Source organism: Scardinius erythrophthalmus (genome assembly GCF_964197995.2).
Source record: "Scardinius erythrophthalmus genome assembly, chromosome: 2".
Lineage (NCBI taxonomy): Eukaryota > Metazoa > Chordata > Actinopteri > Cypriniformes > Leuciscidae > Scardinius > Scardinius erythrophthalmus.
In genome coordinates this window covers 53,935,915-53,960,038 of record NC_138222.1, presented here as the reverse complement: position 1 = coordinate 53,960,038, position 24,124 = coordinate 53,935,915, and the positions used below count along the sequence as shown (strand labels likewise).

The window sequence follows — 24,124 nt, the reverse complement described above, 5'->3', positions numbered from 1 at the left end:
TTGGGCTTTTGATCAATCCTGTAACAGTTTTGCATCTCAGGATTTGTCATTGTCTTTAGGAAAAGTCTCAAGTGAAAGATTCACCTTTTCCAGTCTTTGCATTAACTCAATCTTTCTGAGTCTTTTTGAACTTCAGGAGGGGAGCTGAGAACCCCTCACCCACTCTCTTCTTCTTCTCTGCATTCGTGTCTCTGCATTCATGTCTTTGCCCTTTGCCCTCTTGTTGCTTCCACAGGACACAGAAGCAATCTGTAATTTGAATACTCAGAGATCTGCATGAATCAAATTGAACTTTTACATATAAGCTATTAGCTCTTTATCTACATGCCACTTTTTTAACCTGCATCTTTTCACTATTTATTTTATATAAAAATCTCACTGGTTGACCATAGCATTTCCCTCATTCTATTAGTAAGCAGTTCTTCATTGCAGGAAAAAGCAATATCAGCAATAATATAACTCTGATGATCTGAGAATAATTCAATTAAATAATTTTCCCTATCATAAAATCAGGCTTCAATCTTTCTTCTATATTTGCATGCTGTATTCACAATAATCTAGTATGTTTCTCAACTATCATCAAGGAATTCCTCTTATTTTTTACTCTCATCAACTTCTGTAAAGTATTTTTGACTTTTGAAACTTGGTCACTCAATCTCGCTAACCTTCAGCACACTGCACCAGTTATTTTTCTCTTAACACAAACTTATTAATCTGCAATGGAATACTTTTTCCACACTGTCGTCAGGGATAATGAGATACAAATTTTAGACGTCTTCAGATATAATATATAATATATTAAGCACGTGCAATCTTATTTATATTCATCTATTAATATTTATCATTACATTTATTGATTAAATATATATCTTATTATTTTAACTTATTTTATACTACAATATTCTTCTAAGTTAATATCTTGAAACAATTGTTTTCCCTTACTTTTCTTTCTTTCTTTTTCTAATACACACCATTTCAGTCCCTTCATTCACAGGTCAGTCACACATTCTCTGTCCCTCCAAGCAACCAGGGTCAGAGGTCACTTATTTTCAACCACAGGCACAGTCACACAAGACACAGGATCCCATAAACACTCACACACACACACACTATTCTGTACTCCCTGTCAGATCTGAATAATACATTAAAATATTCACTTCTCAACACAATGACACTTTTAACTATCCTATTCCATAAACCTCTGTGATTCACTTCCTCAACACAACAGAGTGAAATAAGACCTTAATTCCCCTGAGCAGACTCTTATTAGATTAATAAGGTACCCGGAAATTGACTTTATCTGCAATCATGCTCATTTGTATCCTTCAAGGCCCTCTTACAAATGTCTGCAGATCAACCATCTATAGGCTATAAGCTAAACTACACCTGTATCAATCAATGCCCACTTACAGGTATAAAACATCAATAACTGATATCCTTATATCAGTACGCTTGTCATCCATCGAGGCCCTCTTGACAAGTAACACAAAACTTAACTGATATCCTTATCAGTGAATTCAAACCCTCTGTGTGCATGCTTTTTGCTCATCATCCTTCGAGGCCCACTTGATGAACAAACACAGAACCTTACGTACGTACGTCAAAACTCTTTGCGCTAAATCAGCATTACCAGTAGTTATAGAATCCACTCAGGATTAAACAAGCACTAGCAAACACTATCGGGAGCCCCCCCGCGCTTTTACCAACTACTTGACATCTACAAAGACAATGCATGCAATTTTTCTGATATCAAACACTCCTTTTCACTTTTTAAGTTCTTTAAATTTGGAGAAGCTTTTCTTACCACATCCGGGCCACTGGTGACTTACACACACCTTATTCAAAAGCAAAAACTGCTCACCTCAAAGTACAGCGCCAACTGTTGTCTGTGTCAGTCACCAGCGATCCCTTCGTGGCTCCTTCAGCTCCTAAGCCACGTCCTGCCGGGGTCGCCATTTGTTGTGGTTTAATTCTTTTCAGGGTCTTGTCTGCAGAGGGACACTCGGCTTTGTTTGTTAATAAAGTCTAATTTTTTCTGATGTCAAATATCTCTGAAGTCATTCCCCTGAAAAGAATTAAACCACAACATTCACAAGAACACATAGCATGGAGCATTAGCACATAGCATTTCTAGTGTTAAGCCGGTCGGCAAGGTAGTCAATAGAGATGCGCGGATGGCCTATTATTTCATCCGCAACCACATCACAAAACTCATCATCCGTCCGCCATCCATCCGCACCAACGTTTTTTGACCAAGCCGCACCCGCCCGCCATTCGCTGATTGTTTTAAGGTCTGTGGGCGATGCAAGGCACTGCTGACGCGAGCCGCGAGGCTAGAAAATCTCTTGCCTGTTCTAGAAAGGATACTGATCCAATGCAGCAAAGATATTTAAAGGCTAATGTCCCTACTAGTATTGCCTATTGGCTATGTTGTATCCCCAGAATATCAGCAGTGAACGCCGTCTCCGATCAGCGCACAGGGACAAAAATAAATAAATAGCCTAAATAAAACGCACATCGGCAAACCTGACCTTACCTGACTAGGCTACTGTACAATTTTATCATTGTAATAAAAAACGCATTTTGGCACATAGTTTCAACATGCTGCTATTACTACTAATTAATGCCTATTGCACTTTATTTTTTAGCAAAAAGAAAGAAAGCTCTAATAAAATAACAAGTCATTCACATTATAGGCTAATACACACTGCCATGTCAGGGTGACGACTAGGACGAGCCTGTTCTGAAGACTCACGTTAATTTTGACTTCATGGGAAGAGAGCGCGTCTTTTTCAGGCAGACAATGCAATTCATTTTATACTAGCAGGCCTTACAATCATTTGATTGGTTCAACCACCACCCGAACAAATTTAATTGAAATATTATTTTTCATCAAGTCATCTGCCCGATCCGCGGTTTATCTGCGGAGTCCGTGGCTGTAACCGCCAACCGCGCATCTCTAGTAGTCAAGGCACACATATATAGCAAAACATGTGGTCCATGAGGAAAAAAAGTACATATGTTTTGGCAATAGATCTGCTGTTTTGGGGGTGTTTGTTCTATCCCTTCCTGTCTCCTGGCTATGTCGTCATTGTGCAGATAAATGCATATCTGCCGATGCAGCAGCTTGTTTTCTCACTCAACAGCACATGTATATTACTTGTATTGTCTATTCCTCCCATTACCCGGTGCAACGGTGTATTGTGAAAAGTTTACAAATGTGTATCAATAGTCTCTTCAGCTGTGCACAATAGCTTTATTGGCATTGGCTATGCACATGTGTCTGTTACATGTCTGTTACATGTGCAGCAGCAGCAACATGTCTTACATGCTCTCAGCAAAAAGGGGGAAGATACCAAGACCAAATACAATAACATTGCCAGTCCATTACCATGCCAATCTCTATTTCCATATCCGTCTCCCGAGAGATGTTATGACAGAACTTAACAGAGCCAAACATGTTACAACATCACTGGTCCACATTCGTGCATCGTGAGTAATGACATACTTCTCAATGAACAAGACATAGGGAAAATTGGATTTAAAGGTGACATATTTATATTATGCCCCTTTTCACAAGATGTAATATAAATCTATGATGTCCCCAGAATGTGTCTGTGAAATTTCAGCTCAAAATACCCCCCAGATCATTTATTATAGCTTGTCAAATTTCCCCCTTTTTGGGTTTGAGCAAAAACTCACCTTTTGTGTGTGTCCCTTTAAATACAAATGAGCTGCTGCTCCCCCGCCCCGTTCAGAAGAGAGCCAATCCTTTACATGAGCTTCGGATACTCTGGCAATAAACAACACGCAAATCTCACTCGTCCAAAGACCCAGAAATGTCCAGTAGCGAGTGCAGCCTTACGGAGAGACTCAAGAAGAGCAACTTTAGACGCACCAGGACGTTTCTGAATGGTATGTGGATACATTTATGTAGTTATTGTGGAGTTACATTGATTCATCTCATCGACTTTCATGTATTGTCATGTTTAACTTTTACACAAGTTGACACAGTTCCCTGAGGTCTTTATAAGACAGCTGTGACATATTTTGGTCAAATAGTTCTCAATGCTCATCTGTGCAGCCAAAAACATAACATTTTGCTTGCTTTGTTCAAACTTTTGCCATTGCGTTAGAACTGGTTACACTGTTGTTGCTTGCGAAAACCAAATGGCGCGCCGTGGGTGGAAACGTACAGATTAAGGGGCAGTGATATTATAAGATCCCCTTCCTACATCAGAATCAGATCTCATACCAATGATCTACAATCACTAGGTGGCAGTAGAGACCATGTTGAATTCAGCATTCAGCAAGTTCTTTTTTACATTGTTAGCTACTGATATTTAAAGTTACATTTTCAGAGCATTTAACAATTAACTGACACTTAAATGCTTGAAATAAAGAACAGACATTATAGATTCAAGTTCAATTTATTTTATTTTATTTTTAAATCACATTTAAAAACAGCAAGGCTGACCAATGTGCTGTACAGTTAAAAAAAGAATTCATAAAACAGACTTCATAAAAACATGAAGAAAATCAATAAACTAATTAAATAGAGTATTAATGACCAAATTATTCAACCATATTAAATGTATTGCCTTCAAATATGTTGTTGTAAGTTCATGATGAAAATATTTGTCGAAGTGAAATGCACCACTAAACCTCTGGATGTTACTGCTGTACGTGAGCGTACAGAGACTGCTCCTGAATGATTTTTGATTTGGTCCTTCTAGTGTTCAGAGGTTTCTGACCAAAACTAATGGATGCGTAATTCATGCTGGCTTCATTCTAATATCAAGAGAGAAAACAATCTCCAATTACGAGAGGAAAAATTACACATAATGTGGCATTATGCGTTTTTAAAAACCCTGACAGAAAAATATATTATCTAATATTAAATTGATAAAACAGATAAATTGATAAAATTTAGAAAAAGATGGAAATGGAAGATAATTGTGTACTTACTTGATTCTCCTGTGGTGTGGGCACTTTGGGAAATTAAGAAACAGTCTTGTCATTATAAATGGCAGTTGTGTTATTCAAAATTTGATATTGCATTGCCATAATAAATTAATCCTATTCAGAAAGTCTTACCTTTTTTCTGACCCCTGCATAGTTTTATTCCCAGAAAAACAACAAGAGCCAAAAATATGATGTTTGAAATTCCAAGAGCAAGAAGAGTTGGATTCACATCTAAGGAAATAAAATGAAACAAATTTTATATCTTTTGCTTGGATTATTATATATTTTTAATAATTTTATATATATTACATTCATTAGATCAGTTCGGTATCATGTACTCATGTAAATGAATGAAATGCTTTTCCAGAGAGGAACGATCAAACCAAATATCTCAACATCTTAAACCAGATATTTGCATTTCACCTTACCTCTAATATTGAGTTGAGTTCCTTTTCCAAACAGTATCTCTCCACATGCGGCCGCAGCGCAGTAGTAAATCCCAGCATCAGAGTCACTGATGTTGCTCTTGAGGAGATTGTAGACGCAGCTCTGCGTTTGAGACTCACTGCTGTTCTTACACTGACCATTTCTCTCTCCTTTGGTGTAAAGGACTCCTTGAGAGTCTCCCAAGCTTTGTCTGAACCAGTAGACGCTGTGTTCTCCAGCACAACTCTCACTGAAGATGCTGCACTGCAAATTCACTGAATCCCCTGGATGAAGCGTGTCGATCAAAGACTGCTGAAGAGTTGTGTGTGCTACGGCTGCATCTTGACAAAGGGACATAAAAGGAACTTGAAAAAGCAAGGCCAAAAGTCATCCAACACAATCCCCACAAAACATAAATAATAAGCAAGTAAATATACCTCTGACAACTAATGTAGTGCCTGCACCCATTCCAATCTTCCAGTTTGATGCGGCTACACAGTAATATGTTGCTGAGTCTGAAGGCTTTGTCTGTAAAATGGTCAGATTAAAATGATCATCTCCTTTGGTAACATTAAAACGATTAATTTTCTCAAAGTCCTTATTCCAGCTGGGTTGTTTATAGTGTAAAGACACAATCTTTAAAGATTTTCCTTCAGCCGTCTGTTTAAACCATGCTGTTGAATCCAGAAACTCTGAAAAGTTGCAGGTTAAGTTCACATCCTCTCCAGACTGAACTATTTTTAAATCTTGCTGAACAACATTCACTTCAGAAGCGCAGACTGCAAAAGGAAGCACACATTAGATACTTTAGAGTTGAATGTGTTATAAAGTGTAAATAGGTTGTTTATATGTTTACAAAGCATAAGCATACATATTGTTGAGGAAAGCAAAAGAATGAAGTAATATCTCATGATCAGTCCTCTTCCAAAATTGTCCCCTGGCTTGGAATTCCCCTGAAAAAGCAAACGAATGAGCCACACCATCACACATGCTAAAGAATAAGGGTAGATCACTAGACGGTGTCCTTATCATGTGTCCATCTGTCTCTGCTTCAGTCAACTGAGGCACATGTGCACATTCACCTTAACCTTTCTGCCGTCACACACTGTCGCCACATCAAAATGTCTAAAAAAAAATCGAACCCAACCATCTTTCCGTTGCTCCAAAAAACCTCTTTCATTTATTAGGAAATGCTTTATAAATACTATTGCTTAGTTATCCAGTTTTTAGCAACTAAAGTTGGCCTCTCTGAAAACTCTGGTTAATGTTTTTTATTGCTACTAAAAATGCATTTAGTGGTTTGACACAGAAAAAAAGCAGGAAATAAGATGTTTCAAAGAAGCATGTAACCAGAAAACAATCCTTTTAAGGGCCTCATATAAAAGTCACTGTTTTAGTAGGCCTACCAATGGTGAGTGTCCAAGATATTTTAAATTAAATTAATTTTATTTAAAAATAATAATAATTTAATTTAATTCATGTTTTGAATCAATGGTTTGGCAGATGGCAGGGCATGATCAAGTTTAAAGGGGTCCTATTATGCCCTTTTACGAAGTCTTGATTTTGTTTTGGAGGTGTACTAGAATATGCTTTCATGCTTGATTGTTCAAAAAACACATTTTTTACTTATTTACTTATTTAACATTATTACAGCACTTCTCTCCCCAGTCTTTGGTTACTGTTTCGATGAAGCCCCTCCTTCCGGATTACAAAATGTGCTGTGATTGGTTAGCTGGCCCAGTGTGTTGTGATTGGCACCGCTTAGTGCGTGTTCTGGAAAGTCACGCCCCTTACCATAACAGCGAGTGCTACTCAAATGTAAATATTAAAGGGGTCATCGGATGCCCATTTTCCACAAGTTGGTATGATTCTTTAGGGTCTTCATGTAAAGTTTTTAACATACTTTGGTTAAAATTACTCAATGGTTGTGTAAAACAACACCCTTTTTACCTCCTCAAAAACAGCTCTGTTCACAGCGACCCATTTCTGTGCATGTCTCTTTAAATGATAATAAGCAACTGCTCACCCCACCACTCTCTTCTGTGGGTGGTGTCGACACAAGACACGTAAAGTGCTGCCTTGGCAACCTGCCTTGGTGGACAGTATACAAATGGCTGAGGGCGGAAATATATTAATATGGGACAGTCCATCAGTGGTCGTGGGCGGAGCATGAGCAATATGACATTATGTCTATAGTCTCAGTCTATAGGTATGTGCGTTTGAATATATGTGCACAGCCTAACATTGAATTATAGAAGTTGATAATGTGTTATGTGTATGCTAGGTCAAAGAGATGTGTTTTTAGTCTGGATTTAAACTGACAGAGTGTGTCTGCTTCCAAAGACTGTTCCAAAGTTTAGGTGCTAAATAGAAAAAGGATCTACCGCCAGCAATTGATTTTGATTATCAACTTGCCGGAATTTTGAGATCGCAATAGACGTGAAGGACTATAATGTGTTAAGAGCTCGCTCAAGTACTGGGTAGCTAAACCATTTAGTGCTTTTTAAGTAATCAACAATATTTAAAAAATTATACAATGTTTAATAGGGTGTTGTAGTGCATTGTTGACAGAACGGGACTAATGTAGTCATACTTCCTGGTTCTGGTAAAAACTCTGCTGCGTTTTGGACCAGCTGTAGTTTGTTTATTATGCACGCAGGGAAACCACCCATAAGAGCATTACAATAATCTAGCCTTGAGGTCATGAACGCATGAACTAACTCTTCCGCATTTGTCAATGAGAGCATATGGCGTAATTTAGATATATTTTTAGATGGAAGAATGCGGTTTTACAGATACTAGACACGTGACTTTCAAATGAAAGATTGATATCAAAGAGCACACCCAGGTTCCTAACCGACGACGAAGACTTGACAGAGCAGCCATCAAGTGTTAGACCTACAGTATACAGTATTCTAGGTTATTACGTGAGGAAGTTTTTTGTCCAATAATTAGAATCTGTTTTTTTCAGAATTGTGTAGTAGGAAATTAATAGTCATCCAGTTTTTTATATCAGCTATGCATTCTGTTAATTTTGTGAACTGGTAAGTTTCATCAGGGCGTGAAGAAATATAGAGCTGAGTATCATCAGCTTAACAGTGAAAACTAATGCAAACTTCCTAATGATATCTCCCAAGGGTAGCATGTACAGAGTGAACAACAACGGTCCTTGTACTGATCCTTGTGGTACTCCATATTGAACTTGTGATCGATAAGACATCTCTTCATTTACTGCTACAAACTGATAACGGTCAGATTAGTATGATTTAAACTATGCTAATGCAATTCCATTAATGCCAACATAGTTTTCTAGTCTATTTAAAATAATGTTGTGGTCAATGGTAACAAATGCAGCACTAAGATCGAGTAAAACTAATAGAGAGATACAACCACGATCAGATGATAAGAGCAAATAATTTGTGACTCTAATGAGAGCTGTCTCAGTACTATGGTACGGTCTAAATCCTGACTGGAAATCCTCGCAGATACCATTTCTTTCTAAAAGGGACTTTCTATAAAAAACTTTTCTAGTTGTGAGGACACTGCCTTTTCTAGTATCTTTGACAGAAAAGGTAGATTCAAGATCAGCCTGTAATTGCCTAATTCTGTAGGATCAAGTTGTGGATCAAGGAGCAGTATATTGCCCATCCGGTGTGCTGATGGCAAGGCTTTCATAAATCATGAGTCCAGCATGACACCTATGGACCCCACAGACTGACTTGGAGTTAACCGGCTCTTGCTAAAATTCACTGTAAGGCCCAATCGGGGAATGTGGGAGAGCAGCTGTGTGATTTCCACCACTGCCTGCTCCTGAGAGTGGGAGCAAAGGAGCCAGTCGTTCAAGTACAGAAGCACCTGTATTCCTGTGACTTGGATTGGAGCCAGTGCTACGGCCATACACATGGTGAAGACTCGTTGGGAAAGAAAAAGGCAGAGCGGGAGGACACATAACTGATAAACCTGGTCCTGGAATGCAAAGCGAAGGAACGGCCTGTGTTGTGGAGCAATTGGAATATGGAAGTAATCATCGTTTAAGTATATCGTGGAGAATCAGTGCTGCTGTCTGACTGCCTGGAGAACATCGGTTTTGCGCAACATGTGAAATAGTCAGATCTTCAGGAACTTGTTGAGGTCACGAAGGTCGAGTATGGGCCTTACATCACCGTCTTTTTTTGGAATTATAAGGTATATTGAGAAGAACCCACTGAGCCGTTCTGACCATTCTGCTGGTTAATTGGCACCCTTTTGTTGAGTGAGCTGTTGGAGTCTGATAATATTGTCATCTTGAATCAATTGAAAGCGGGAGGCCACCGTCGGAACTGCAGCTTGTACACCTGAGTTAGTGTTACTATAACCCATGGGTCGGAGGGGTTATATATAACCTCCACTTCTTCATCATCAAAGAACTATCTGTGAGAAAATAGGCAACTTCATATTGGGGGCTTCAACTGAAGATGCTAGTTTCTTGCTCAGTTGCAAATTCATAAGCATAGACTTAATCTGATCAAACTCAGCAGTCGACACATCCGCCTTCTTGTATAAGGGGTCTTCCTTCCTGCCAGCAGAGGCACCGGTTGCTTCAGCATTTTTACTCTTATCTATTGGTGGTGGTAGTGACTCACCTAAAAGTCCTTCCACCATAGTCATCCACGAAGTCCTCCTCTGTGATGAACGGATTCCAATGTTTTTTATTTATTTTTTATTATAATATTCGATGACATGCAATAAGTGCACATGAGAAAATTATAGGGACAGTCTGCAGGAAGTCATGGGGTTAAATAGGGGATGACCCTGAGTCATCATGGTCTCGAGGGACTTTGTGACCAGTGCATTTGCAACGAGAGATAAGATCCAGGGTGAAAAGATCTGTTCTGTTTTCATGTTTAATGAGGTCATTCCATCGACATAATTTTTATACTGTACAAACTGTACAGTATATTCTATATACCCTCACATTAACCCTACCCCCTAATCCTACCCATCACACTTTCAGTATTTTTACATTTTCAAAAAACATCACTTAGTATGATTTATAAGCTGATTTCCTCACCAAAAAATGTCCCCACAAGGACAAGAATTTTGGATATTGCCTTCGTTATGCCCTCTTTTTGTAGGGTTTACCAGGCCACCCCCCCAACCCCACCCCCCCCCCCCACACACACACAGGTATTCCTATCATTATGATGACATTCAATAAGCGTAGTGGTTTTTATACTGATCTAATGACATTTTCTTGCCCCTAACCCTAAACCTACCCATCACTGAAAACTTTCAGCATTTTTACATTTTCAAGACATTTAGACATCATGCTTTATATCAGAGAACTTCACCTTAGTTTTCTACAGTAATGATTTAAAAAAAGAAGAAAAATGGACTGGTTATTTTTTCGTATTTCAGAAAACATGTTAGTACCATAAAGTCAATAAAAATGTACCAAAATGTTATGGAATCAATAGAGAACACATAAGGAGTTTTAATGTCAGTTTGTGTTTAATTTGAATGTTTTAGTGGAATGTTTCAATTAAATTGCATTTTTGCTGAAGGAAGAGTCTGTTTGCCTGAATATGCATTAAGTATAAAAAGAGACATACAGCAAGATACAAAAACAATAATGGATAAAGCTTTTTTAGTTATTTACTTGCACAACAGAAATGTGAAGCCACGCATTTATATTACATTGTTACATTTTGTGAGGGGACATTATAGGCATGTATGTAGATATCACAGAACATGCATCTTACACAACACCATTTATGTAAAATTACTTTGTAAGCTAAAAATCATGTCTTACATTTATACTACAAACAAGGAATTTGTGGCATGTGCTTTGAGAAATTATCATCTTATTTTAGATACTTTCAAGTATCAAAAACACAATATTATTTAAGTACAGTGTAAGTTAATATACAGACAAGACCATCTGGTTTCTGTTCTATATACATGACCATATGTAACCAATTATGTAAAACTCAAATAACATGATAAAAAGGTAAGGAAATTACAGAACAATATGAAAAAGACTTGTGATGTGACATTAATAGTTGCAAATCTGGTATGTATACACACTGTTAAAGCAGTACTGAAAATATACAGTAAAACATGTTTTACCTCATAAACTAGGCTTGAATGGGAAACTGTTACTTCTGTTTTGCGATTATTGGCATTCTTTCACTATACATGCTGTATGTCACCAGAGAGTGTTCTTGAGTGATCTTTACTCTGAGTCCATTTGCAATGAAAGAATTGTGAGCTGCATAACTCAGAATGTCTTCACCCTACAATAATGCAGAAGAAGAAACAAACATTCAAAGACATTGTCACATACATTGAGAAAAAAAGTCAAGTCTTTTAAGGAGACCCACTAGCATAATCATTTGCACGTGATAAGACTTAATGTATGATTCAAATTAATAAATATATGATTTGAATCTCAAACATAAAACCAGAAACTTACTTGACTCTCTTGGGTTTTGTGGATTGTGGGTGAATAAAAAAATTGTTTTATTAAAAAGGTAATAAAATATAATATTTCTGTAGTGGCAATTGTTGTATTTTCATAAATATTGTTAAAATAAATAATCTACATGTCTTATCAATGTGTGGTAAAAAAGAAACCTTACCTTTATTTGGATTCTGGCATAGTTTTATGGCCAGAAAAACAGTTGAAGTAAAAAATATGATGTTTGAAATTCCAAGAGCAAGAAGAGTTGGATTCACATCTAAGGCAATAAAATGAAACAAATTTTATATCTTTTGCTTGGATTATTATATATTTTTTACATTCATTAGATCAGTTCGGTATCATGTACTCATGTAAATGAATGAAATACTTTTCCAGAGAGCAAATATCAAACCAAATATCTCAACATCTTAAACCAGACATTTGCATTTCACCTTACCTCTAATATTGAGTTGAGTTCCTTTTCCAAACAGTATCTCTCCACATGCGGCCACAGCGCAGTAGTAAATCCCAGCATCAGAGTCACTGATGTTGCTCTTGAGGAGATTGTAGACGCAGCTCTGCGTTTGAGACTCACTGCTGTTCTTACACTGACCATTTCTCTCTCCTTTGGTGTAAAGGACTCCTTGAGAGTCTCCCAAGCTTTGTCTGATCCAGTAGACACTGTGTTCTCCAGCACAACTCTCACTGAAGATGCTGCACTGCAAATTCACTGAATCCCCTGGATGAAGCGTGTCGATCAAAGACTGCTGAAGAGTTGTGTGCGCTACGGCTGCATCTTGACAAAGGGTCATAAAAGGGACACTTGAAAAAGCAAGGCCAATAGTCATCCAACACAATCCCCACAAAACATAAATAATAAGCAAGAAAATATACCTCTGACAACTAATCTAGTGCCTGCACCCATTCCAATCTTCCAGTTTGATGCGACTACACAGTAATATGTTGCTGAGTCTGAAGGCGTTGTCTTTAAAATGAGCAGAGTAAAATGTTTATCTCCTTTGGTAACATTAAAATGATTCATTTTCTCAAAGTCCTTATTCCAAGTGAGTTGTTTAAAGTGTAAAGACACAATCTTTAAAGATTTTCCTTCAGCCGTCTGTTTAAACCATGCTGTTGATTCCAGAAACTCTGAAAAGTTGCAGGTTAAGTTCACATCCTCTCCAGACTGAACTATTTTTAAATCTTGCTGAACAACATTCACTTCAGAAGCGCAGACTGCAAAAGGAAGCACACATTAGATACTTTAGAGTTGAATGTGTTATAAAGTGTTAAATGTTTGAGTTGTTTATTATGTTTACAAAGCATAAGCATTTAGTTATATTTATATTTACATATTGTTGAGGAAAGCAAAAGAATGAAGTAATATCTCATGATCAGTCCTCTTCCAAAATTATCCTCAGGCTTGGAATTCCCCTGAAAAAGCAAACGAATGAGCCACACAATCACACACGCTAAAGAATAAGGGTAGATCACTAGACTGTGTCCTTACCATGTGTCCGTCTGTCTCTGCTTCAGTCAACTGAGGCACATGTGCACTTTCAGCTTAACTTTTCTGCTTTCACACACTGTCGCCACATCAAAATATCTAAAAAAAATCGAACCCAACCATCTTTCCATTGCTTAAAGAAAAAACGTCTTTTTTTTATTAGGAAATGTAATAGAACTATTTAGTTACCCAGTTTTTAGCAACTAAAGTTGGCCTCTCTGAAAACTCTGATAAATATGTTTTTTTTTATTGCTATTAGAAATGCATTTTGTGGTTTGACACATAACAAAAGCAGGAAATAAGATGTTTCAAAGAAGCATGTAACCAGAATACAATCCTTTTAAGGGCCCCTTATAAAAGTCAGTGTTTTAGTAGGCCTACCAATGGTGAATGTCCAGTATATATTAAATTAAATTAATTACATTTTAATAATGAATAAATAAATAAAATAATTAATTTCATGTTTTGAATCAAGGGGTTGGCACATGGCAGGGCATGATCAAGTTTAAAGGGGTCCTATTATGCCCTTTTACGAAGTCTTGATTTTGTTTTGGAGGTGTACTAGAATATGCTTTCATGCTTGATTGTTCAAAAAACACATTATTTTTTTACTTATTTAACATCATTACAGCACTTCCCTCCCCAATCTTTAGTTCCTGTTTCGATGAAGCCCCTCCTTCCAAATTACAAAATGTGCTGTGATTGGTTAGCTGGCCCAGTGTGTTGTGATTGGCACCGCTTAGCGTGTGTTCTGGAAACGTGGAAAGTCACACCCCTTACCATAACAGCAAGTGTTACTCACATGTAAATATTAAGGATGGCGTCAATTTCAAACCAATTCAAGCCTGATTCAGACTTAAGTATGTTAACAAGCAAGACGTTCATAGATACGATGTTATACACCGTTTAATCATGATATTTTTTGGAAAATTATGGTAATACAAACAGTAATCGATCACAAAATCGTGGTTATTCTTCCTAAGGGACTGTGAACAGCCGTACAAAAAGTGAGAGATTACAAAAGCTACATTAAAGGTAGGGTAGATAGGATTTTTATAAAAAACTTTTTTCCAAATTTGTTTAAACTGTCTTTATATACCAATACATAATTAAAATGTAAGTGCTCTGAAAAAGAGAGTATAAAAATCGAGTGACTGTTGACATTTTAATCTGCAATAAACACAGCTCATTGTTTCCATTCGGGACGAAACAATTGATTGGTTTGGGTGACTGTCACTCACTCTTGCAACCATGGCTACCACCCCTGTTGCTAGATCTGCCCATATGCGCGTGCACCCGTTTGATTTGAGAAGTGCAAGAGAGGCGCGGAACCTACGAAGAGTAAAATTATGGCAGAGAAAGAGCATTCAAAATTCAAAGCACCTGCATATGCAGTCAGCGAAGGCAAACAAGGCAAAAACTACTTCCTCGGACCCTGGTTGCCCGCACTCTTGAACGACCTCCTCTGCTTCGCCCTCGACCCCGGACCTGTCCTCGAACCGACGATGCGGTACTTGTCACCGGAGTGTAACATTAGTCCTCATCAGAGTCAACAATGTTTTCATCATGGAAACTCTTACATGCAAAACACCGTATATGTTATGAATCTTACACGAAATTCACCTTCATCACAGTGTAACTGATGGTAATGGAAAAACGTGTATCAATGCAACCTGTTTTTAGCTTTGCCTTATAAATATAACTCGTTACCTATAGCCTAAATATAGCTTGTTACCGAATCAAACAAAGTATATTTTAAACTTTACCAGTATCGATATGCTAGCTTGATAGTGAGTACTAAAATAAATCTTATTTGTTTATATTTATAGTGATAAAGTTAGGTATTTTATTACATGTGATTCTGACATGATGTCACTGCATGCACTGCGCTCCTTCCTCTCCGCTCGTCTCAGGTAAACAAGAAGGATGAAAAGTCCTAAAGCAGTGTATTTGTACTCCTTATTGGAAGATTTTGGTTTTATAAATTGAATAATGTCCTACTCCCCTTCTTTATATATTTATTTGTTCGTCTATTTTTATTTTTATTATTTTATTTTATTTATTTATTTTACCTTGCCTTCAATTTACTTAGCCTACTGATGGGAATGATATGTATATTGAGATGTAATATTTGTATGTACGCTCAGGTTTGTTTGTAAAATCTGAAACAACGAATGCCTTAATGTTCTACAAATATGTCAATAAAAAAAAAAAAGCTTTGCTCTCTTGCCAGCAGAGGCACCGGTTGCTTCGGCATTTTTATGCTTACCTGTTAGTGGTGGTAGTGACTCACCTAAAAGTCCTTCTACCATAGCTATACACAAAGTCCTCCACTGTGAAGAACGGATTCCAAATGTGTGTGTGTGTGTGTGTGTGTGTGTGTGTGTGTGTGTTTAAATAATATTCTATGACATGCAATATGTGCACATGAAAAAATTATAGGGACAGTCTGCAGGAAGTCATGGGTTAAATTAGAGCTGGGCGATTTTTTCCCCTAAAAAAATCTGCGATTTTTTTATAAAAAACTCGATTTACGATTCGATTCGATTCCCCCCCCCCCCCCCCATTTAAAACAAAATAACTGCGAACTGTAAATATATTTTAAAAATATATATTTATTGTATTTAATTAAAGTGCATCACCATAAACAAATTTTTGTTTGTCTGTTAGGATAGTCACTGTCAAATTACACGATTTTGACTCCTAAAAATCTTGTCATGTCGTGGACAAGAAACATGTCAGACTACACGTTGTTTTACGACCAGTCATCGCGAGCCGTCTCACACACTCATTCACTCGCACATATAGGCTACACAAGCTCACTCACATAGCCTACACACACACACACACACACTCACTCATTCACTCGCTCACATACAGCTCTCTCTCTCTCTCTCTCTCTCTCTCTCTCTCTCTCTCTCTCTCTCTCACACACACACACACACACACTCACACTCACTCTCGCGCGCACACACAGTCACACTCACTCGCTCACTCACTCACTCGCGAACACACACTCTCCCTCACTCTCCCTCACTCACTCACTCACTCGCGCGCCGTCGTCGTGGAGGACCGTTAAAAAATTAAACATGCTAGCCTATATTTTTGTCGTGATGTCGTGAAGCATCGAGGGCTGCGCCGCAGGGAGCGTTCTACGGAAACCCTGAAGGAAGATTTGGCGAATGCAAAGTATTGCACGCTATATAGAAGAGGGGGAGAAAAAAAATCTAAAAAATCGATTTTTTTGAAAATATGAATCGATTTGACCTACCAACTCGATTTTTAAATCAAATCGATTTTTTCCCCAGCCCTAGGTTAAATAGTTGATGACCCGGAGTCATCCTGTTCGTGAGGGACTTTGTTTCTATTAGACTCGACCTGTGCATTTGCAATGAGAGATAACATCCAGCAACGTTTTTTATACTGAGAGCTAATGACAGTTTCTTGGTCCTAACCGTAAACCTACCCATCACAGAAAACGTTCAGCATTTTTACATTTTCAAAAGACATAATTAGACATAACTAATGATTTATACAGAGAATATGACTTCACGTTAGTTGTCTACAGTAATATTTTTTTAAAAAAAGTGACTACATTTTTCGCATTTCAAAAATATGTAAGTACTCTAGCATAAAGTCAATAAAAAAATAAGCCAAAATATGTTATGCAATCAATAGAGAACACATAAGTAGTTTTAATGTCAGTTTGTGTTTTAGTTAAATGTGTTAGTGGAATGTTTAAATGAAGAATTTTTGCTAAAGGAAGAATCTGTTTGGATAATGTAACACATTGTCACTGACACTAGTAAAAAGAGGCATACAGCAAGATACAGAAACAATAATGGATGAAGCAGACTTTGTTTTAGTTATTTACTTGCACAATAGAAACGTGAATCCACACCTATATTACACTGTTACATTTTTTGGGGAACATTAAAGCCATGTATGTGGATATCACAGAACATGCATTGTTTTACACATAACACCATTTATGAAAATTACTTTGTAAGCTAAAAATCTGGTTTTACATTTGCACTATACAAACAAGGAGTTTGTGGCATGTGCTTTGAGAAATTATCATCTTAATTTAGATACTTTCAAGTATGAAAACACCATATAATTTAAGTACAGTTTAAGTTAATATACAGACAAGACTATCTGGTTTCTGTTTTATATAAATGACCATATGTACATGCAACCAACTATATGTAAAACTCAAATAACATGATAAAAAGGTCATGAAAATACAGAACAATATGAAAAAGACTTGCGATGTGACATTAACTTTTGCAAATCTGGTATGTATACACACTGTTACAAAGCAGTACTGAAAATATACAGCAAAACATGTTTTACCTCATAAACTAGGCTTGAATGGGAAACTGTTACTTCTGTTTTGCGATTATTGGCATTCTTTCACTATACATGCTGTATGTCACCAGAGAGTGTTCTTGAGTAATCCTTACTCTGAGTCCATTTGCAATGAAAGAATTGTGAGCTGCATAACTCAGGATGTCTTCACCCTACAATAATGCAGAAGAAGAAAAAAAAAATCAGAGACATTGCCACATAAAATGAGACCCACTAGCATAATCATTTGCATGTGCTAAGACTTACTTTATGATTCTAATGAATAAATATATGATTTTAATCTCAAACATAAAACTAGAAACTTACTTGACTCTCTTGAGTTTTGTAGATTGTGAGTGAAAAAGAAAAACATTCAATCAAGTATAATATTGCTGTAGTGGCTATTGTTGTATTTTCATAAACATGTTATAAATACTGTACATGTCTTATCAATGTGTGGTAAAAAAGAAACCTTACCTTTATTCGGATTCTGACATAATTTTATGGTCAGAAAAACAGTTAAAATAAAAAATATGATGTTTGAAATCCCAAGAACAAGCAGGGTTGTATTCACACCACTCTCTGAAAAGACATAATTCATATTAACAGATCAGTCCATTGGTATTATTTCCCACAATAAATGATTTAAATGCTCCTCCTGAGTGGCAAAATTAAACATGTCTCCAAAACCTTACCTCAAATATTGAGTTGAGTTCCTTTTCCAAACAGTATCTCTCCACATGCGGCCACAGCGCAGTAGTAAATCCCAGCATCAGAGTCACTGATGTTGCTCTTGAGGAGATTGTAGACGCAGCTCTGCGTTTGAGACTCACTGCTGTTCTTACACTGACCATTTCTCTCTCCTTTGGTGTAAAGGACTCCTTGAGAGTCTCCCAAGCTTTGTCTGAACCAGTAGACGCTGTGTTCTCCAGCACAACTCTCACTGAAGATGCTGCACTGCAAATTCACTGAATCCCCTGGATGAAGCGTGTCTATCAAAGACTGCTGAAGAGTTGTGTGTCCAGCTTGAAAAGTGACATAAAAGGAACAGAAATAGTACGAAAAAAATAAATTCAGATGCCTATAAATCAAACAAAGCTAAAATAACAAGCAGTCAAACTTACCTTTAAAAAATAATCTATAGTGCCTGCACCCATTCCAATGCTGTAATATGATGCAATGACACAGTAATATGTTGATGAGTCTGAAGGCTTTGTCTGTAAAATGGTCAGATTAAAATGATCATCTCCTTTGGTAACATTAAAACGATTCATTTTCTCAAAGTCCTTATTCCAACTGGGTTGTTGATTTAAATATAAAGACACAATTTGTATGACTCTTCCATCAGCCGTCTGTTTAAACCATGCTTTTGTTGATTGCAGAAGCTTTGAAAAGCTGCACGTAAGATTCACATCCTCTCCAGCTCGAACTACTTTTACATCTTCCTGAACAACATCCACATTAGAGGACACATCAGAGGAGCAGACTGCAAAATCAAGCAGGTACATTTAATTGACAGAGTTCTGATAAATAGACATTAAATAGAGTTCTGTTGAATAGGAAAGTATTCAAGTATATTTACCTATTGTTGAGAAGAACAAAATGATTAAATAATATCTCATGATCACTTGTCTTCTAAAATTATCCTCATGTTTTAAATTCCCAAAAACAACAAAAACAAAACACGAATAAGCCCAAAACAACCCTTTCACGCCAGGTATAATAGAGGCAGATCAGTAGACTGTCCATACACCATGTGTCCTTCAATCTCTGCTTCAAACAAATGAGGTGCATGTACACTTCTGTCTTATTTATTCACACGGCTTTAAAGCTGATTGGTCATTTGAAAAGGGTTTTGAAGTTGGTGAAAACCACTTCTGTGACAGCAGCCAATCAACTGATGCGGTGGTGGAGTTATACTATATATGCCCAAAAAAGTGAAAATCTGAAAATCACAGACAAATTTCCTACACTGTAACTGAATCTCATAAATGCTAAGAATTTCTTTTTTCAAGAATTGCTTTTTGAAGTTAAAGGAAATATGATTGCATATGCCACTGTGTAGTGCAGTGAGACTGACCCATGTCCTTCATTTCTGTTTGTTTTCACAGGTCTTTTTTCACACCTGTTGCTGCAACAAAACCACAACATGTTAAAACTCAACTATACTTCCATTTCAAAAAAAAAAAAGAGCCTTATTTATATACCGTAGACAGACAACGATTAACAGAACAGAATTCTGTATGACATTTGATAAACTGCCTACTGCATATTAAAACTATAAAGTACACATAACAATGGTTAGCATCTGTATGTATATAAATGTGGTTAATAATTATTTTGATAGTATCATAAGAACAAAAACAGGAAATGAGTCTCTTCACTGAAAGAAATAGCCTAATGCAGTGGTTATTTTTGTGGGTGAGGTAGCAGTAGACACAACACATTTTTATTCATTTTAAAATTATTATTGAAATAATAATATTTATAGTTTCTCTTTTCCCCATAATATTTCAGAGACTTAAATCTCAACCATGACAACTAATGCTGTGTTTTTGTTAAGGCCTTAAATCATTAAAGTCAGAAGTGAATGGGACACGGATTTGTAATTTCAGCACCAAGGACAGAGACACTATAACTAATTTTGCACTGAAATAATACATGACCTAACATAAATCTTTTCATATTCATATTAATGCACAAACATAATTTTCAGAAGTTCAACACTTGAATAAAACACATGCAAACTGATCATAATCTGACAAATCTTCCTCAAAGCAGTAAACCAGGATAGCTATGAAATGCATTATTGTTTCACAATGCAATATTCAATTTAAAAAAAGATGCTTCTTTTGCACAACTGGTTCATTTTTAAAGAGCCTTAAATAAATCTCATGGTCAGATATTGCTTAAATTTAAGTTCTGTTTCAAAGTTAATGTTTTCATAAGTCTTTGATGATCGGATGTAAAGTGGACATTTGAGTTGATTCTTAACCACAAAAGTACCTAAGCCATCATAAAAGACTAAACACACAACCCACACACCAGATCAAAGAGATAAAAGCACTTCAGCTATATTGTGTTCACAGAAATAATGTATTTTTTGCCCACTAACAGGCTCACTATTTGGATTTCATTCACAAAACACATGATCATTTTGGGCCTTGTTTACACCACCATCAAACCTACTGCAGACTCAGACTCTGTCCATATAAGGAGAGGATGTGACTCTAGCTGTCAGAGATAGGCTGCATCATTTCCTGTCGCATGAGAGGCAGGAAGAAACTGATCATTATAGAGTGAGAGTCACTGGGGTGAATGTCAGCGGATGCATTTTCAGCATTTGAAGTGTCTCATTTTAATTAATATAAGTAAGGCTTTTAACTTTTTGAAGCGCAATATATTGTATATATATATATACACATATATAACAACACACACACACACACACACACACACACACACACACACACACACACACACACACACACACACACACACAAGCTTTGAACTATGAGATCTGTTTGCATGCACATGCGTGACACATGCACTTCATGGCTAAAGCAGTTTCCTACCCACAAGACTGACCTCTGTCTGTTTCAAACAGCACACTCTGAATCAAAACCACAGAAACAACATTCAAACAGTCAACCACTGCAAGTTGCTTTGCATTGTTAGAGAAAAAAAAAAACATCTTAGAAAAGTTGAGGCCTAAGAAAAAGTTACAGTAGTTTTAGCTATGATGAGGTAAAATATATAATATTATTATCTTAAAAATATATATCCATTAAACATATAATAGTACCTTGTCAGTCCTTTTAGCCTGTGATCTTAATTATTTGTTGAAGTGTTATTTTTTGTGATTTCAAGTTCAGTAGAAGATGGGTTCAAGAAGGGATTTAACCCATGTTAATATGGGTTAATATTTAAGGAAGACAATGTCCCTATGTTACATTAGCCTAGTTAGGATTCTTTAGTTATGTAAGGGTAACTTCAAATACTGATATCCAAAAGATGATGTATCAATGCTTTAATGTCTTCAAATCCCCATCTTTCCCATTCAGTCAGTCACATTCAACGTCACGTCAGACTGACGTCATGGGGTCTCGGCTGGGAGCCCAATCACCTCCAAGTGGTAACATAATGAGCCAATGGACATTAACCAGTGAGATTTGCGTGCCGAGTCACACCTACCCGGACATATGTGTATAAATAAGACAGGCATACTCACTTTATACATTTTTTGCTTCGGAGCTGAGCGGTTGTACAACGGTCGCTCAATCCTGTCACCCTCAGAAGAGGAAAGTGCACATTTCTCTAAAAGAGAGCAAAAAGCTATTTTCATTGCTATTAGGAGAAAGATCTCAAAAAACACCAATTATTATTGCTATTTGTTGGGTTCTCTCTGCCGGTGTGAAGGCGCCTTCCAGCAGTGTGTGGATCCAGCTCATTCAGTGGATGGACTGTTCATTCAGAGCTTCATTAATCCCTGGGCATTTCGGCTGAAAGAGCAGTTCTACCAGAAAGACTTGGAAGGCGAGATGATATCACAATGACGTTTATTAATTCATAGACCAGAAAATGAAAACAAAAATATTGGATGGTAAAGTTCTTTGGCGCAGGCCCCGTCTGTAGTTCACATTCAGAGGGTATCTTCTGCATATCCTGCCTGAAGATGAAGGTAGGGGCGTAGCCGACCCAGGTACGGACAGGGACTATCCTGGTGGTGGTGGGGAGGATGGAGGTGAATGTTTGCGTCGTCATCTGCAAACTCAAACAAATGTAAGTACCGATCTTTTATACTCCAAGTATTATATAGTGATTGGATAGACCAGAAAGTAATAGGTGACGTAACATTTGAGTCTTCCTGGCAGAATTTTACGCTAGAGCTTTTATTTCCCTAAAAGTGCACGCACGGGCGATCAGCGTCTTTGTCTTTTAGTTAGTTATGTGTTTCTGGATGCGACCGTTTCCTGTCCTCATCTGAAGGCCATGATTGCTGTCTCACATGCCTGGGCAAACCACATGCTGATAAAGCGTTTGCGGATGGTGCATGCCTTCACTGCGAGAGCATTTCCATGTTGACATTGTGGTCGCAACTCTCCTTCTTCACGAAGGTATAAGCCCCTCTGCAGCTACCCTTCCACTGCCGCTTCTCATAGTAGAGGTGCGGGTCTGGTTAGCACTCTGGGAGACCTGAGGGTTACAGTGGGGAGCCTCTCTATCAGGTCTTCCCCCACGGACCTCCCACTCCTCTTGCATACCATGTGCCATCGAGTTGCTGAATTCTGGTGTGGGTCACTCACGTGAGGCACCTTGTATATCATTCGATGCTCCGGATGAGGATCGGATGTTGAACGCTGTATCGGGGAGGGGCCTTTTGTCCTCTTGAGAGGATGAGGAAGCATATCTGACCCCTCCAGGGTTGTAGCTTATGCTGAATCAGATTCAGAGCTGACGGCCATGCTTTTCCAGGCAACGACTAGCATTGGGCTTGAGTGGAACCCTCCACTGTGTCCCAAGCGCTCGCAGTTGGATGATTGGTTCCTGGGTACCGCTCCAGTGCCTTTCTTCGCGGAGGTGCATGAGGAGGTTCAGAAAATGTGAAAAGCACCTTTTACTGCCCGAATCCATTCTTCTGCCTCTTCCACTCTCACTACCCTCGATGGTGGGGCTGCCAAGGGTTACGTGGACATTCCACAGGTGAAGGATGCAATTGCAGTGCACTTGTGGAAATGTTTGCACCTCCCATCCAAGGCAGGTAAGATGACAGCAGCCCTTGCTTCTAACGCTTACTCTGCTTCTGGACAGGCTGCCTCCATCCTGCATGCCATCGCCATCTTTCAGGTTTATCAGGCAAAAGTTCTCAATGAGCTGCACGAGGGTACTTCTGAGCCGGGGTTGTTGCAGGAGCTGTGCATGAGACTGACCTCACCCTCTGGGTGATGACCCGCGGGTCCTTGGCCAAACGATGTCCACCTTGGTGGTTCAGGAATGGCATCTTTGGTTGGACCTGGCTGAGATGAAGGACGCCGACAAAGTTCGCTATCTCAGCACCCCATCTCCCAGGCTGTTCTCTCCGGCCACACTGTCGAGGACTTTGCCCAGCAGTTCTCGGCACCCCATCTCCCAGGCCGGCCTCTCCAGTCACACTGTCGAGGAAATTTGCCCAGCAGTTCTCGGCACCCCATCTCCCAGGCCGGCCTCTCCAGTCACACTGTCGAGGAAATTTGCCCAGCAGTTCTCGGCACTACAAAAGGAAATTGAGGCCATCCTGCCCCTAAACTCTCCAATCGTGCAGCAAAAATCGTGCAGCAAAGCGGCCCTGAGACGGGAGGCCCAGAGATGGAGGGAGCAACTCTGTCCCAGGAGACAGTGAACGCATTTATTTCTGTTCCGCCGCTGGCCCCAGGAAGCTCTGCTTACTCACTCTT

The 24,124-nt window shown here is 38.2% G+C and overlaps 2 protein-coding genes and 1 pseudogene across 3 annotated transcripts; all 3 read right to left on the bottom strand.

The window, feature by feature from the left end:
* Positions 1-4,420: 4,420 nt before the first annotated feature.
* LOC308680933 (uncharacterized protein) lies at positions 4,421-6,452 on the bottom strand. The gene is made up of 6 exons (XM_081349394.1): positions 6,263-6,452; positions 5,829-6,170; positions 5,394-5,732; positions 5,098-5,196; positions 4,969-4,991; positions 4,421-4,791 (listed from the first exon to the last, which is right to left on the bottom strand). Exons 1-6 carry the CDS (start codon positions 6,372-6,374, stop codon positions 4,675-4,677), a joined length of 1,032 nt encoding a protein of 343 aa, XP_081205520.1. The 5' UTR covers positions 6,375-6,452; the 3' UTR covers positions 4,421-4,674.
* Positions 6,453-10,862: 4,410 nt separating this feature from the next.
* On the bottom strand, positions 10,863-13,369 carry LOC308680941 (uncharacterized protein). The gene is made up of 6 exons (XM_081349407.1): positions 13,344-13,369; positions 13,186-13,267; positions 12,728-13,069; positions 12,291-12,629; positions 12,007-12,110; positions 10,863-11,666 (listed from the first exon to the last, which is right to left on the bottom strand). The coding sequence occupies exons 1-6, from the start codon at positions 13,344-13,346 to the stop codon at positions 11,529-11,531; spliced, it is 1,008 nt and encodes a 335-aa protein (XP_081205533.1). The 5' UTR covers positions 13,347-13,369; the 3' UTR covers positions 10,863-11,528.
* Positions 13,370-18,386: 5,017 nt separating this feature from the next.
* Positions 18,387-22,454, bottom strand: LOC308705231 (annotated as a pseudogene). The gene is made up of 3 exons: positions 22,331-22,454; positions 18,815-19,176; positions 18,387-18,715 (listed from the first exon to the last, which is right to left on the bottom strand). The product of its transcript is annotated as an uncharacterized misc_RNA (transcript).
* Positions 22,455-24,124: the final 1,670 nt, after the last annotated feature.

Excerpts from the sequence above, each read along its gene's own strand:
- LOC308680933 (XM_081349394.1), bottom strand. The coding sequence starts at position 6,374 with ATGGTGTGGCTCATTCGTTTGCTTTTTCAGGGGAATTCCAAGCCAGGG. Across the intron at positions 6,171-6,262 it reads TTTGCTTTCCTCAACAATAT|TCTGCGCTTCTGAAGTGAAT; the intron begins GTATGCTTATGC and ends TTCCTTTTGCAG. Across the intron at positions 4,792-4,968 it reads CCACACCACAGGAGAATCAA|AATGAAGCCAGCATGAATTA; the intron begins GTAAGTACACAA and ends TCTTGATATTAG.
- LOC308680941 (XM_081349407.1), bottom strand. Across the intron at positions 12,630-12,727 it reads CACTAGATTAGTTGTCAGAG|ATGCAGCCGTAGCGCACACA; the intron begins GTATATTTTCTT and ends CCCTTTGTCAAG. Across the intron at positions 12,111-12,290 it reads AACTCAACTCAATATTAGAG|ATGTGAATCCAACTCTTCTT; the intron begins GTAAGGTGAAAT and ends TTATTGCCTTAG.